This window comes from Vicugna pacos, chromosome 28, assembly GCF_048564905.1.
Source record: "Vicugna pacos chromosome 28, VicPac4, whole genome shotgun sequence".
NCBI classification, from domain to species: Eukaryota; Metazoa; Chordata; class Mammalia; order Artiodactyla; family Camelidae; genus Vicugna; species Vicugna pacos.
Genome location: NC_133014.1, coordinates 3,697,726 through 3,713,810, shown reverse-complemented (window position 1 = coordinate 3,713,810; position 16,085 = coordinate 3,697,726). Strand labels below are relative to the sequence as shown.

The following is a 16,085-nucleotide window of genomic DNA, read 5'->3' as shown; positions in this document are numbered from 1 at the left end:
CATTTTTAACAGATGACATCTGGATGTTTTTGCTTAATTTCTCTCTCTCTTTTTTTTTCTCTATGCAATTCTTTAGTAAATCTAATTGTCGAAAAAAGCATCAGACTGACAGGTCTGGAAAATGCAGCCGTTTCTTCAGTCTCAAAATCCATGTACTCAGGAAAGAACTGCCTCGTGCTGCTACGACCTCAATTCCAGGCTAGAGAGACGACCTCTTATGAGAAGGCTCAAGTCACTTTTGACCTTTCTAGCATTTTTGCTAGGGTTGCAGCCTTAAGTGAAAAAATGAATGTCCATCAGAGAAGTACTTTCTGGAGCTGAAATTAGGTTGAATTCACCATATCTTTCCATCTGCACATGGTTTGAAAATGATTCTTGAACCAGCACTACCTACTTAAAAGTAACCCAATTTTTCTTTCCAAGAATGGAGGAAAAGCCTTGCCTGCTCAGACTTTCGGTGTAACCATGTTCCTGTGTGGGTACGTCATAATTTGTCCTGTGCTGATGGCCAAAGGTTTGAATTAGGGAGGGTCTGTTTGCAGAAGTCTACCTGGTTAAGTCATACTGGCAGAATATAGAGACCCATCTCTGCTGATGATCGAATACATGAAAACATTTTGCTGTCAGTGCTGTTCCCTAATAGGTGGAGATAACAGTAGTCACGGCATGATAGCTGTGGGCAAATAAAGAGCCCAATAAATAATTTAAAAAATAAAAATACAGCTATTTATGTTTTTAGACACAATGTATAAGGATGCAGTTTGTGACATCAATAACTGAAAGGGGGCAAGGACAGATCTGTATGTTACTGAAGTTAAGCTGGTATAAATTCAAATTAGAGCGTTACAAATTTAGGATATTACATGTCATCCCCATGGTAACCACAAATAAAATATCTATAGAATATACACAAAACAAAATGAGAAGAGAATGAATATATTTCACTGCAAAAAGAAAAGAAATCAACCAAACACAGAAAAGACAGTAATGTGAAAAAAATGAGGAACAAAAATCTAAAAGGCATATGGAAAACAAATAGCAAAATGACAGAAATAAGCCTCTCCTTATCAGTAATTACTTTAAGTGTAAATGGATTAAACTCACCAATCAAAAGGCAGAGATCAGCAGAATGCACACACATGACCCAACTAGATGCTGTCTATGAGAGACTCGCTTTAGATGGAAGACACTAATAGGTTGAATAGAAAAGATGGAAGAAGATATTCCACACAAATAGTAACAAACTAGCAGCATTATTTGTAATAGCTACGATGGAGAAGCAATCCAAGCATACACTGACAGATGAATGAGTAAACAATGTGGTGTATCTGTACAACTCCACCTTAAAAAGGCAGGAAGCTCTGACACTTGCTATAACGTGGTTGAGCTTTGAGGATCTCGTGCTATGTGAGATAGGCTGATCACAAAAAGTCAAGCTGTATGATTCCACCTACATGAGGCTCCTTGAGTAGTCAAATTTATAAAGAAAAAATAAATTAAATGGTGGTTGGGGAAGAGAGGAGTGGAGAGTTACCGTTCTGTGAGTTTCAGTTTTGCAATATGAAAAGAATTCTGGAGGTGGATGGTGGTGATGGTCACACATAATACAAATGAGCTGCAGATTTCAAATAGTTCAGATGATAAATTGTATGTTATGCGTGTTTTACCACATTGAGAAGAAAAGAAATGTCACTAACAAGCTAGGAGAGAAAAGGTCTACATGGAGAGGACAGTAAGTCACTGAAGGAAATGGCAAGTCAGGGATGAAAGGGACATCTCCCCCGACTGTTCTCTGAACCCTCATTGACTCACTCTTACTCTGAATTCGGAGAGTAACCTTGAACCCTGGGCCAAGGGAATATTTCATGAAATGTGGATATCAATATTTAGGGCAAATTAGTATTTGTGGTGATGAAGTTATTTCAAAAATCACTAAAGGATTTTTTTCATCGTATTGAGGGTAATTTTTTTTGTACTCTGTGTTTGTGTGTAGAAATTAAGAACATAAGAAATTTAAGAAGTAATTCTATTTTCAGAACCGATCTACTAAGATAATGTTTTATTTTTCCTTTGAATTATGTTATTTTCATGGAATTAAAAGGTTTTTTTTTCTTTCTAAAGATAAAATAGCACTTTTCCATTGTTAATACTTGCTTTTAGCATTTAAAATATTCAAGCCAATGTATCCAGCCTTGACACAGTTCCTAGTATGCTTAAAATACAATTAGGTTGTTGTGAGAATCAAATGAGGTAAAATATGTAAAAAAGCTTTAAAAATAAATTATTGAATAAATATAAGGTATACATTTTATTGTAGATAAGGTTATAAATATAATTTTGGAAGGAACAAGTCTTATGAAGTGGAAATTTGTTTAAAAAATAAAACATAGAGTTGTGTATAATGTGCAATAAATTCACTTTAATTAATTCCTCAAGGTGCTGAACTTTGGGTTCTTCAATTAAATAATCATCATAATACTTCATTTATAGAAATATGCAGGCACTGGGTCTGCACATAAAATAAAATGGAGGTTTCTACAGATATTTGAACGGAAAGTGTAACACCAATGATTTTTTTATGAAAGGAAAAACCAGTTTTAAAAATAAGAAATAAAAAGAATAAATAGAGGGAGGAGAGTATAGCTCAATGCTTAGCACGCACCAGGTCCTAGGTTCAATCCCCAGTACCTCCATTAAAATACATACATACATACACACACACATATGTAATTATCTCCCTCTTGCCTCAAAATAAATAGAAAAGCCCTCTTGTGAGTGCAGGAATAGGGAGGGGGGCATGTGCCAAACCCCTGGCAGTCCACTTTATTACCCTCCCCCCCAACCCCAGTCGCAGAAATAAGGTCACAGCAAGGACATGATTTTGGCGCACTGATATGATCGTCATTAATTTCTGATTAATCAGTTTACATTTCCCTTGCTTCGAGAGCTAAGACGCTATTTTCTAAGGTTAGAAGACAGACATCTTCTGCAGGGGTAAAAATCCTCAATATTTTCTGTGCAATAGAAACAGGAAAGGACCCAGAAGACAACAGTACCGTTACTATAGCGGCCAGTCTTACTCTGACTTAAGCGAGCATCAAAGCAAATTCAGCTGACAGCAGGGAGAGCAGGGGTCCCCAGACACACTCAGAAATCCTGCACCCATACACACTCGATTTAGGGAAAGGAAATCAAGCGACAAAATTAGCAAACACAATGACGATATGACATCGAACAGAAACTGGAGAACAATCAGCTTATGAATCTTGACCGCTGAAGAACGGAGGAGACAGAGAAAACGACAACTTATATTTTACATATTCATTCATTCAGCCAACAAGAATTTATTGATCGCCTAGAATCAGACCAGCACAGTCGAGCTGGGGATACAATATGATCCAAACCGATGTGGACTCTGCCCTCAAAGGATTCGAAAAAGACTTCAAATTCATCTCATCTAAGCATATACAGATGGGTGAGGCATGGGGCACCCCCTGGGCTGGTACACATCGCAGCAGTGACAATGGAATTCTCAGGAGATGTTCCTCCAAGTTCAGCTACAGCTTGACCCACCTTCCCTTTCAATGACGTTGTAAGTTAGTTAATGCCAGCTAAAACATCCCAGCTACCACTGAGCACCAACTGACACAATGTTAGTAACACAACCTGTGCCCGTAGTTTAGCAGGAATCCCTCCCTGCTGCTCAGAAAGGGTGAACCTACAATATTAACTATACAAGTACCAAAAACAGAAGCTGAAAACCAAAATCTCATTTCTTTTCTACTGCTTTCTCTTTCCAACAATAGATCAAATGTATAAAAATTAAAATCTGGAAGTCGTGCAGACTCGTACTATCCATTTTATTTCCCTGTTATAAACTGCATGAGTTGTTGAATTGGTAAATTGAACTCTTGATTCTGACTGCGTGGAGACACATTGCTCTGATTCGAAGTTATAAAGAACATGACTATTTGACAAGTGTGGACCCTGAGGTCACTAACCTACACCAAAGAGTGTCGGACACATTTATAAAATGACAGGAAATCATGGATTTACCATATAAGCATAAATATTTCTAAGCTTCAAGGTTATTAAGAATGTAACCCTAACAGCTTCGTTTGAAAATTGACATGCTTATTTCAGGAATCTACATTTCCTGGAGTAAAGTGTTCATTTGAGTCTAAAGTTAAAATAACAGCACGCAGGTGTGTACAATCTAATCACAGCAAACTTTATTCAGAAAGAGATGTCGACAGTTTAATCACATACTAGGCTGTGATCTGCTCACTGAAATTGGACACAATTTCAGATTTCAGTTATGATACTTGATTTCGGAAAACACTTGGAAAATGGGCCAGGAATGTTTCCTCGGTAGAAATAGCAAAGGTGGCGTGCAAATGCTTGAGAGTCATTTAAGGGTACTGAAGAATAATTTTTAATCGCCTGATTTGATAAATTGAGATAGAAAATTCCACTTTGTAGGATTTATAAAATGGGGTGGGTTAATTGCCTTCAGAGAGAGTTCAAAAGTGGTTCTGCATAATGGTAAAGAAATGAGTTCGACAATTTCCTTATTTTGATTTGCAACTCTATAAAACATTTAGGAAATAAAACCATCTTGATCCATTTGGCAGGAAGTAATGTTTTCCTTCTCAAACTCCCAAATTACTCTGCAGTTCTTTCATGACTATGTCACAGTCTTTCCAGAACGATCAGATTTGTGCAAGTATCTTTTTCCCGCTCGAAGTTGATAAGCTCCTGAAAGACAGGTACCATCTTAATACCCAGATGCTTCCAATCACAAAGCCTTGCAAAGTATGTCTCAATAAATAATGGGTGATAAAGATGAAAGTCTTTGCGTAGATTCACTTCTTACTATAATTCATAAAGGACCAAGGGGAGGGTGTGGCTCAAATGGTAGAGCACACGCTTAGCACGCACGAGGACCTGGGTTCAATTCCCAGTACCCCCGTTAAAAAAAAATGACAATAAATAAGTAAAGTTCCATAATTCCACTTTCCAGCTGGGCAGCAAAGTCAGCAGAGATGCTGGGCAGGTTTTCCACGTCTCCAAGTCATGAAATATTCAGTTTTCTGAAAAGGTTGGCCTTTTGGTAGAATCCTCTGGGTCCTAGAGCCCGAACACCCCTAGCTATCTTTGAGCAGACAAAATCTGAGTCGTTTGGGGGTTCATGTTTGAATGGGGAAGCATCTATCTAGGATGTAGGTGCAGTGCTCACAGTGGGCACTGGAGAAGTCAGGGATGCAACACGACCCCGGGAGCAACCAGGAGCAGACCACTGAGAAGGGGGCAGGACACGGATGCAGGGTGTGTGACCAACCGAAAGCACCCACGTTTAAATTTCCCAGACATTGCTGTGCAAGCCAGAGAACACGTGTCTGACGGGCAGCCAGTTTTCGATCCTCTGAGGCACAACTGAGCAGCTGTAACCTCATGCTCTTACCCAGGAGGAGGAGGGGATGGGTGAGCAGCAGGCAGAGCTCCGTGGTCGGTGCTGAAGCAGGAGGACAAGTGGGCTGGTCCCTGAAGAGAACAGAAGCAGTGAGCAGGTGGAGTGGAGAAAGGCAAGAGCAAGGCTCTAAAGCCACTCTGGTTAACTCGCGGTCCTGCCCGGGACGGGCGTAACACAGACAAGCGTGGGCTCCAGGCATGTCTCCTGGCTCCATCTCTTCCTGGTTGTGGCACCTGAACAAGCCATCTTGCACGTCCACACCTCAACTTCCTTACACCTCATGTGAGGATAACAGCGTCTCCTTCATGTGGCCATTCCGATTCCATGAGAGAAAGCTTAGAGCAGTGCTCACTTCATGCCATGTTACAGTATATAATTCTCTTTCAATTGTTTTCCATACATGTGTGTTCCTGTGTGCACGCATGTATAATTTATATAATTCTCTTGTATTTCTTAGAACTGCATCCCACACTCCATCTAAATCCATACACTTCCTCTGATGGAAGCAGTAGAGGTTTGCTCTTTCCTTTACTTCTGCAGAAGAGGAAGAGTGAAAATTACACTTCGGTACATTTTTGAATGAGAACATTCTCATTCTTCAGATCACAATCTTTTACTTATTTACATTTTCAGGCTGCATCAACCATTTAGGAGCAATGCACTTTTTAAGTTGCCCCCCTGCTGTGTAAAGTGGTACTTCCTCTGTGGGTCCAAAAATAGTCTCTTTTATGCCTCAAGACGTTCACTTTAGCTCCAGTTTTTTGGAATTTGATGATTCAGTCTGATTATTTTAGCCATGCCCTTAGTGACTTTATTGACTCCAATTCTATTCCACTCCGCAAGGTCTAGCCTGTTGACTACATCCAGTCTATAATCTTGTTTATGTAGTTCTTTTTTTTTCAGATCTCCTTTACCTCCACTCAGCATCCTTCACAGGGGGGTCTCGACTAAGCCCAAATCCATGCTTAAGACGTAGGTGAAAGAGTCACAGAACATTTTCTACACAGTTATTTCAAATAGAGGAACCGCTCATGATCCTAGCACTCTGTGAGGATAACTCCTTCCACTGTCTAATCGCACTTTAAAAGAATGGCTTAATCTATGACAAGTAACTACAAATGTGGTCAAGGGGACATTGGCCGACGCACACTGCTCCTTGAACTTGTGTGTGTTTGAAGTCATTGCCAATGCACAGCAAATGGTGTGATCAATCTGCCTTTATGCTCTATGTAAATTTGTTTTATTTTTGATGATGAAGCCTGGAGGAAGGATCCTTGAAGCATCACAACAGCCCTGACTGACAGCTCCCTGAGTGCTGTCTCTTTCATAGCAAACGTAATTGACAGCTCGTAGGTAAAGAGCGTCTGTAGCTGGATTGGGTTCGCGTTGAACACAGTGGGGTAAGAAAGCAAAGAAGGCATTTGTTCTATTTCTTATTTATTAAAATTCCATTCATATAATAAAATAGATGCATCTTGGGAGAAGAGATTTACTTGTGACCTGAGACAGATTCAGGCTTTAAACTGTTTAGGAAGCCTAGATAGATAGATAGATAGATAGATAGATAGATAGATAGATAGATAGATAGATAGATAGATAGATAGGTAGATTATACAGATGGATGGATGGATGGATGGATGGATGGATGGATATTATGTACTTAGACTACCTCTACCTCTTATAAACACTTTTAAACCTCAGTGAAATGTGCATTACTCATCTCCACACGCCATACATTTTTATGTTTATTTACCTGGGAGTGGTCTATAAAACTAGAGTTTTTTATTGAAGTAGAGAAATTTTTATTGCAGATGAATATCAATGCTTCCTGCTGCGTGTATTCACAACTTTTAGATATTTTTAGAAATTCAAGAATAATAATATGATGAACACCTGTGTATCCACCAGTCACCTGCAGGGAAAGAACACGGACAGGAGCACTGACACCCCTCTGTGCCCTGCTCCTGACATCCCTCTCTCTTCTCCCTGCGGGTTGTACTATCCTAAAATTTCTGCTTATTACTCTTTTGCTTTTCTTCGTGGTTTCACAACACAGGAATAAATCCTTCAAAAGTATCTTACTTAGTTCTGTCTGCCTTAGAACTTCATGTAAATGGAATCATCCTATGGGTAGGTGACTTTCCATTTTTCCCTCAACCTGCTGAAACCCATCCACATTCTCGAGTGTAGTTGCGGTTCTATTGTCACCGCTGTAGGGTCCTTCTCCAACCATTCTCCGATCAACAGGGAGGATTTTCTGTGTGTTGTTACAAAAGAATTGACGCCATGAACATTTTTATACACAGATCCTGATGCACTGTTCAAGAACTTCTGCAGGATATACATCCAGAAATGTAATCGACAGATTGTAGGGTGTGCACGTCTTAACTTCAGATCATTGATTCGTTGATTTCAGGAAAATGGTGTCAATTGACACTCTCAGCAGCTGCATCTAACAGCTCCGTGTGCCGCCTCACACCTCAGCAACGTTTCAACTCTCCTGATAGTCACTTTTGAAGCTGACTTTGCAGAATGGCCATCATTAAAAAGTCTACAAACGATAAACGCTGGAGAGGGTGTAGAGAACAGGGAACCCTCCTACGCTGTTGGTGGGGAATGTAGTTTGGTGCAGCCACTATGGAAAACAGTATGGAGATTCCTCAAGAAACTAAAAATAGACTTACCATATGATCCAGCGACCCCACTCCTGAACATATATCTGGAGGGGACTCTAATTTGAAAAGATACATGCACCTCAATGTTCACAGCAGCACTGTTTACAATAGCCAAGACATGGAAGCAACCTAAATGTCCATTGACAGATGATTGGATAAAGACCATACTTCAATAAAGAAAAAATTGTTAAAAAGAATCTTTGTAACACACACAAAATACGCTGACTTGAGAACCAAACCCTCTCATTAGATGCGACTCCTCCATGTTGGACTGCTGGGACTTTATGATCCTGTTGTGGGACCTGGGATGCCTGATGCCTCCGACATAACAGGTGCTCAGTAAATGAGAGAAAAGTTAAATGAATGAATCTAAGCTTTAGCTGTTTGGTACAATTACAGATTTTTTTTTTCATATTTTAAATTCTGATCAGCACATTCCTTGATTTCAATCTTTCCTTCTGTCTCCAAATGATGCAACTAATGTCAACCCACAGTTGTGTATTTGTTCCCAAACTCTAAGGCTACACAGGGAATTCAACACAGCAGTCCAAGGGCTGCCCCTAGAGGTGGAAGATGTTATTACACTTGCTTTACCGTAATCTAGTAAAAGATGCTAACATGAGTTTCAGAGAAAAAATAAAAGTAAAAACCTCCACAATTCTTAACCTGAACTTAGGACTTATGTAGTTTTTATATGCATATTTTAACAATGATATAAATTCTGCTTCTATATACTTATTTGATTGTTTTACACTTGGTTAAATTTCCACAATTAAGTTAAAAAATTTTTTTACAATGTGTGGGAACTGCAGTTTAAAAATATCTATTTTAATGAGCTATAAAGTCTTGGTTCCCAAATGCTAGTTCATGGGCACATCTGATAAAAGGTTCCCTAGCCTAAAAGGTAATAATAAAAAGGACAGTGGAGTGAGCTTTGCATACAACTAAACGCACTCCATCTGAAGGACCGCGCTTCATTCCCAGATTATGTTACTTCTACCTTCTTAATGCTTAAGTGTTTTCTGTGTTTTAAGAAATAATGGTGATAGTAGATGGCATTTATTTGCTTGAGAGCTTGGTCTCAGAATTTCCGTGTGTGTGTGTGTGTGTATTAATTTTACTGATCCTTCAAATCTGTGTTTGAAAACCCTTTCGGAGCGGTTTACTACATCATTTTACACGTATTTCGTAGAAAGCAGGCCGGGAGTTACTGTCGGAGCACAGGGGCCTCAGAAGGGGAGGCGTGTTCATCTGCATTGGACACCTGCTTATTTAGTTCTGGCTGGATTTCCAGGGGGGCTGAGCCCCGATAGCACGGGGGTGACCTGAAAGGGCCTGTCCTCGGCGGCTGGAGGGCTCGCCTCAGCGTCCTGCACTTAGGAAGCGGGGGCTCCAGCTGCCCGGGTAGGGGAGCCCCTGGACCCGTTGCACGTGGAAGGGAGGAGATGGGGTAAAACCCAGGCCAGAAGTGGGTCAGCAGGGAGGGAGGCGCGGAGCCGGTCCCTGCCGAGCGGGAGGAGCTGGGTGATGCAGGCGGAGACAGGCGGCGCAGGGCGCAGGAGGCGAGGGTGGCAGACACAGCCACGTGGAAGCAGCTCCAAGGAGACACCGAGGGCGACGGACCTCAAGACAAGCCGCGGGATAAAGACGCCGGGAAGCGGACCTGGGGCGGGGTCGGACACGCCCCGCGGGCCCACGCACCCAATCAGCGACGAGCGGCCTCGGGTGGCAGGACACGCCCCCTGCTCCACAGCCTCTTCCCGACAGCCTCTGGGACCCGGCGGCCTCGGCGCCTGCGCATTCGGCAGGCCCCGCCCCTTCGCTCTCCTTCCCGGGTCGCCCGCAGCTAACATGGCGGCTCCCTGTGTGTCCTGCGGCGCTGCCGCTTCCTACCGGCTCTTTCTTACGGGTAGGGTTGGCTTTGCCCGGAGACAAGGCCTCTGGAAAGCCGTGGCTGCTGAGTTGCAGACAAGTACCCAGTGCCAGGTAGGACCTGGGGGAAGGAGGAGCGCTGGCCCCTGTAGCGCAAGGATGTGGCGCCGGCGCCGCCAGGGGCCCCTGGGGTCTCAGGCGCCCGGGAGAGGGCTGAGGTGAGAGAGGAGCGCCCTCTCCTGAGGGGCCGCCCTGGAGGGTGTTTCTGGTTCCCTCGGAGCAATGAGTTCTTCCTACTGGATACAGTCCAGAAGGGCTGTAATTTGGGGCACCTGACTCAAGGTAGCTCCCGTAGGTATTCGCTCCCTTGAGATCCGGAGCAAAGAGACGAGGACGATTGGAATATACCGTTTTAGCTTAATGGCCACGTTCTGACTTTGTTGAACGTGCTGTCGATACTTGGGGTTCCTGCTTTGTAACTGCCAGAGATGCTGTGGACCCTGCCTCCTTTCAAGTATAGTCCTGGTGGGGGGGGCCCTGTTAGCCTTCTAAGAAATGTCCCTTTTGTTTAAGTAAAGCAAAGTCAGTTTCTTGCTTGCATCCAGAGACCTCTAGCTGATAAAAATAAAAAGCTATCCAAGAGGGTTACTGTAATCACTCTCGTGGAATCCTTATACTATTTCTTTCCATCCGCGTTTTCTGTAGTCTGACTTCAGTCTTTACCTTTTCTTTTATCCCCCAAAGTTGTTTTTTGGGTTTTTTTTTTTTTGCTTTTCTATTCAAATTAGCAGCAGATTCTTCTTTGTTTCATTTTTGTCCGGTTGAACAAAAAGGAAACTCCTTAATATTCCTGAATACCATTTCAGAGTGTGTAGCACTGGCATTCGGCTTCTTTGGGAACCTGCTTGCTTGAAATTACAGTTGTCTGAGCCACTGATTATCTTTCACAAGACAGATCTGTCAAGTTATATCTGTACCATTCCATAAAAACAAAATTAGGAAAATTCTCTGTCACAACGTTTCAGCTGGAAATAGAACCTAGAAAATGCTAGGAATTGTATCTAGCGGGGGGCCAAGCAGACTCTCTCCAGGAATTCTTACTGTTCTTAACTAGAGAGCTGGTTGTTTCACACTCAGTCTCATCTTAGTGGGTTGTACTAATGAGTAATGGACTTCTTAGAATGTAAGTATTTTTGTCTATATTTATTGCTGGAATAGTTCAGAACATTTAATAAGTATATTCAGTAGCCTCGTACTGATGCTCTGATGGCCTGTAGCTTTAATACATACTATGAATTTACAAGATGTCAAAATCTTAAGCAGTGTGTACAAATGTTTTTGAAAAGAGCCTGAAGAGATTTTATGGAAAATAGCAAATTAAGGGTGTTTTTTTAAACCGCGTCTAAATAAACAACAATAAAAAAATTTTACAAATATTTTTAAGCCTCATTTATGTTATGTTGAAATCTTTCCTTTCAATTTGTTTTTTCTGCTAGATATTAAGGCTAAGACACACCACAGCTGTGACAACAAAGAAAAATGTTGCAGCCTTAAGACGTGAAACTTATACAATGGATTTTATTAAAAAGCAGATTGAAGAATTCAACTTAGGAAAGAGACACTTAGCCAACATGATGGGAGAAGATCCAGAAACTTTTACCCAAGAGGATATTGATGTAAGTACAGTTACTTTGTTGGAAAAGTCATCACCGTAGAGTTGTAGACACTGAAAGCTCTTGTCTTCAGCCTGAGCCTTTAGTTCTGTGTAAATTTTAATCAGACTGTCAGAATAAGGGAAAATGCCACAATCTGCAAGTTGGAACCATGGTTTCAGAAAGAGATGCTACTCTACTTGAAGCATTGTAAAGTAGAGTGAGTTTTAGATTTTATAGAAATGGATGTGTTTCCTTGATTCTGGGTCACAGGAGCCACTGTGAATGCTTGCACATGATTTAGAAACATTTATCCTGTTGTGTGTCTTAAACTCAGCTTTTTTACAAAATGATAAAACAAATGGTAAGTCTATAGGAAATCCCATAAGTAACCTCAAGCCCAGAGTTTTTATCAAAATAATTATATTTCTGTATTTTCAAAGCAGGGCATGCCCTAAGTGATTTGAGGTAGGGTTAGAATTCTATTCCTGTTTGACTCTTGAATTATTATAATCCTGATAAAGTAGTAGTAATCAATAATACTTTTTGCTAGATATCCCAGAGTGGCTAGCAAAGGAACATAAATTTAACCACTCTGAAGCTTGTCTAATTTTTAAAGAAGAAACATATCACATGGTGTTTTATATTTCCCCAAGGAATAACATCTTCATATAGATTTATTATTTTATATGACTTTAAATGTTATTCTTGTAATCATTTTATAACTTTATCCATTTTAATTTAATTCCCATCTTTTTGTATACCTTTCCTAATTATTTGTAAATGGCACTTCAGTATCTCTGTAAGGTACCATACCAACATTTTTGATTAAACCAAAAGAATTTCTTATTGCCACTCTGGTCTAGATGATTTGGAGTTATAGACCTTATAGCTGCTGTTCTGTTTTTGAATCTTATGGTAATCTGGACAGTACTGGGGGATATTAAGAAAACTACATTTTTAATAACACTAATTTTATCATAGGTAATGTAGATATTGCTCCATTTTTAGACAACAATACTGAGGCACAGAAAGAATAAGCATCATGTTTAAATATGTAAGTGTGGGAAACAGAAAAGCTCCAGCATATTAAACATCGAACCTAGTGTTCTTTCCTCATATCTGCCTCATTGTATATACTTTATAAACAGTAGACACCTGACAGGATCCAGAACGTATAACATGATGTTTTAGCTAGACAGATGCATACTCAAAAAGTTACGAGTTTTTAAGGAAAACTTGGAAAAAAGGACAAGAAACAAAACAAGTTCTTTTCCTTCCCCATTTCATAACATGTGTCCTTTATAAAAATATGGAATAATGAGCATCTTAGTACAATGTCATACTATAGATTTTTGTTCTCCAAATAGAATATAACCTCTGCTGCCTGAAATCGTCTCTGAGACAACTTCTTTGGCTGTTTCCATTTATTTTTTGGTAGCTGTTTTATTGAGCTGTAATTCACACACCATCTGAAGATTGCCTGCAGTTCACTGGTTTTCAGTCTGTTCGCAGAGCTGTGCGTGGTCACGGCATTCTGCCTGCAGGACGTCTCCCTCGCTGGTCAGGAACCTCCATACCCTGTAGCAGCTCCTCGCCAGTTCCCCACCCCCACCCCTCTGGCTCCAGGCAGCTGTTTCTACTTTCCACCTCTATTTAGGTGCCTATTCGGGACATTTTATGTGAACAGACTCATAAAACATGTGGCCTTTGTGACTGGCTTTTTTCACTTAGCACACTGTTTTCAAGATTCAACCATGTCGTATCATGTATAAGTAGTTGATTCCTTTTTATTGCTGAGTAATTCCCCGTTGTACGGGGTCCACTGCATTTCTTTTTAATCCATTCATCAGCTAACGAGCATCTGGATTGCCTCCATTGTGGTTATTATGGATAATGCTTTTATGAACGTGCTTGTAAGGTCTTTGTGCTTTCGTTCCTCGCGTGTAAATACCTAAGAAGCCATTGCTAATCCAAGGCCATGAAGATTTACACTGAAGTTTTCTTCTGAGAGTTTTATAGATTTAGCTCTTACATTTCAGTCTTTGATTCCTCTTGAGGTGGTTTTTGTATATGATGTGAGACAGGATACCCAGTTGTCCCGGCATCATTTGTTGAAAGGGCTGTCATTTCTTTATTGAATTATTTTGTCACCCTAACTGAAGGTCAGTTGGCTGTAAACATGGAGGTTGATTTCTGCATTCTTAGTTATATTTCACTGACCTTCGTGTTCATTGTTACGCTGTGTGACCTGTTTTGATTACGGTAGTTTTCTGTAAGTTTTGAAATTGGGAAGCGCTAGGACTCCTACTTTGTTCCTCTTCTTCAAGGTCATTTTGTCTATTCTCTGCCCCTTGAATTTCCACATAAATTTTAGGGCGAGCTTGCGTGTTTCTGCGGAGAGCCCCTAGGATTTTGCTAGGGATTGTGTTCAATCTCTAGATCAGTTTGGGGAGTATTTATCATCTTAAGTCCTCTCCTCTGTGAGTATGGGATGTCTTTGTGTTTATTTAGATATTCTTTAATTACTTTCAATGATGTTTTACAGTTTTCAGAGTTTGACATTTCTCTTAAGTTTATTTCTGAGCATTAATTGCTTTTTTATTCTATTGTAAATCAAATTTTTTTATAGTTTTGGGGTGGATATCTTAGGATTTTCCATATGTAAAATGTTATCACCAGCGAATAGAAATAGTTTTACTTCTTTCTTTCCAGTCTGGATGCCTTTTATTTCTTTTTCTTGGCTGATTCCCCCAGCTACTCCAGCAGTGTTGGCTAGAAATAGTGAGTGTGGGCATTCTTATCGTGTTCCTGGTCTTAGAGAAAAGCATTCGGTCTTTCACCGTCAGGAGTGATGTTAGCTGTGGGTTTTTGTAGCTTTTTATCAGATCCTGGAGGTTTCTCTCCATACCTAGTTTGTTGAACGTTTTTATCATAAAGAAGTGTCGGAAATTGTCAGATGCTCTTTTTTGCTTTTATTGGTGTGATATATCACATTAATTGATTTTTTAACTTTTTTTATCTTTATTAAATTAAAATAATAATGACTACCTCCATGTTATTCTTAGAACTAAAGAGACACAAACAAAAAAAAAGTTTGTGACATAATAAATCACAAAGTCAGTCATAAAGGACAACCTCGTTTTACCTGTAGATTTGCTCTGGAAATCATGGGAGCAAATGCAGAGTTTTGTTTGTTTGTTAACATTGTGCAGTGAAACATTGCTTATGAATAGCAAAGCCTTTAATATGACCTAGAACTAACAGTGTTAGATACCAGTTAAGACCCAGAAGAATCAGAGATCTTACCTCTGTCAAACTTGACTGATACTTTAAAGGATACAGGTTATTTATTTATTTATTTATTATCTTTGGGCATTAATTGATTTGGACGTCAAACCAGCCTTGTGTTCCTGGAATAAATCCCGCTTCGTCAGGGTAGGTCATCGTTTTTATGTGTTCTGGACATGGTTTGCTAGCATTTTGCTGTGGATTTTTGCATGTAATGGATACTGCTGTGTATTTTTCTTTTCTTGTCATGTCTTTGTCTGATTACCAGAGTAATACTAGTCTTATAGAGTGACTATTCTATTTTTGGAATAGTTTGTGAAAAATTGGTATTAATTCTTCCTTAAATGTTTGGTTGACTTCATCTGTGAAGCCATCTGGGCCTGGGGTTTTTGTGTGTATATGTGTGTTTTTGTTTTTGTTTCCTTATAATTACTGTTTGCCTTTAAAAATCATCCTCCCCTTTCTGCTTGTGATCCATGTGTCCTGAGTAACTGTTCTCAGTAACAGGACACTCCTGCTGCCATGGCAGCATTTTTGAGCATCTCTTTACTACCTTTTCAGATGCAGGCGAAGCATGTTTTGGTCACTGAGAGAAACGAAGTCATTCAGTAGTTCTGTAATCCTGTTGAAGGGATGAACATTTTCACAACATAAGTATTCCAAATGAATTACATTGTTCAGAGTGGTTAGTTCATTGCTTGGATGTTTAGTCAGAATGTTTGTTTGGGATGTTAAAATTATTTCATGAGGATATAATTTTTAGAGTAGACATGACCTATAATTTCATTCAATTGCCTAGTTAAAAGTCCAGGCTCACTGTATAATTTTCACGTAGGTAAATTAAATGTCACTGTATTCAGATTAAACCACTTGTTATTTTATGTATTTTAGAAACTGGTTTTTCCTTACTCCTTAACCAATTCCTAAAATAATGATATCTGAAATCATTTATGAAATGCATATTGGCAAAAATATTGTACATTTAAAACAGTTTTTTCACATATTAAAATATCTTTAATTTTTTTTGATAACATACTTGTAACAGATACATTACTGTCTCCATCTAGAATATCCTTTTTATATTGTTAAGAGAAATCTAGAAGATTCTGTCATTCAGTCCGG

At 39.8% G+C, this 16,085-nt stretch overlaps 1 protein-coding gene across 1 annotated transcript in view; it reads left to right on the top strand.

Annotated features, from left to right (window-relative positions):
• The first annotated feature begins 9,965 nt into the window (after nucleotides 1-9,965).
• Nucleotides 9,966-16,085, top strand: part of MRPS9 (mitochondrial ribosomal protein S9) — a 38,609-nt gene continuing 32,489 nt past the window's right edge. Inside the window, exons 1-2 of the mRNA XM_006215434.4 lie at nucleotides 9,966-10,134; nucleotides 11,517-11,696. Of these exons, the coding sequence (XP_006215496.1) occupies nucleotides 10,000-10,134; nucleotides 11,517-11,696 (315 nt within the window). The 5' untranslated portion in view covers nucleotides 9,966-9,999. The remainder of the gene's footprint in view (nucleotides 10,135-11,516; nucleotides 11,697-16,085) is intronic.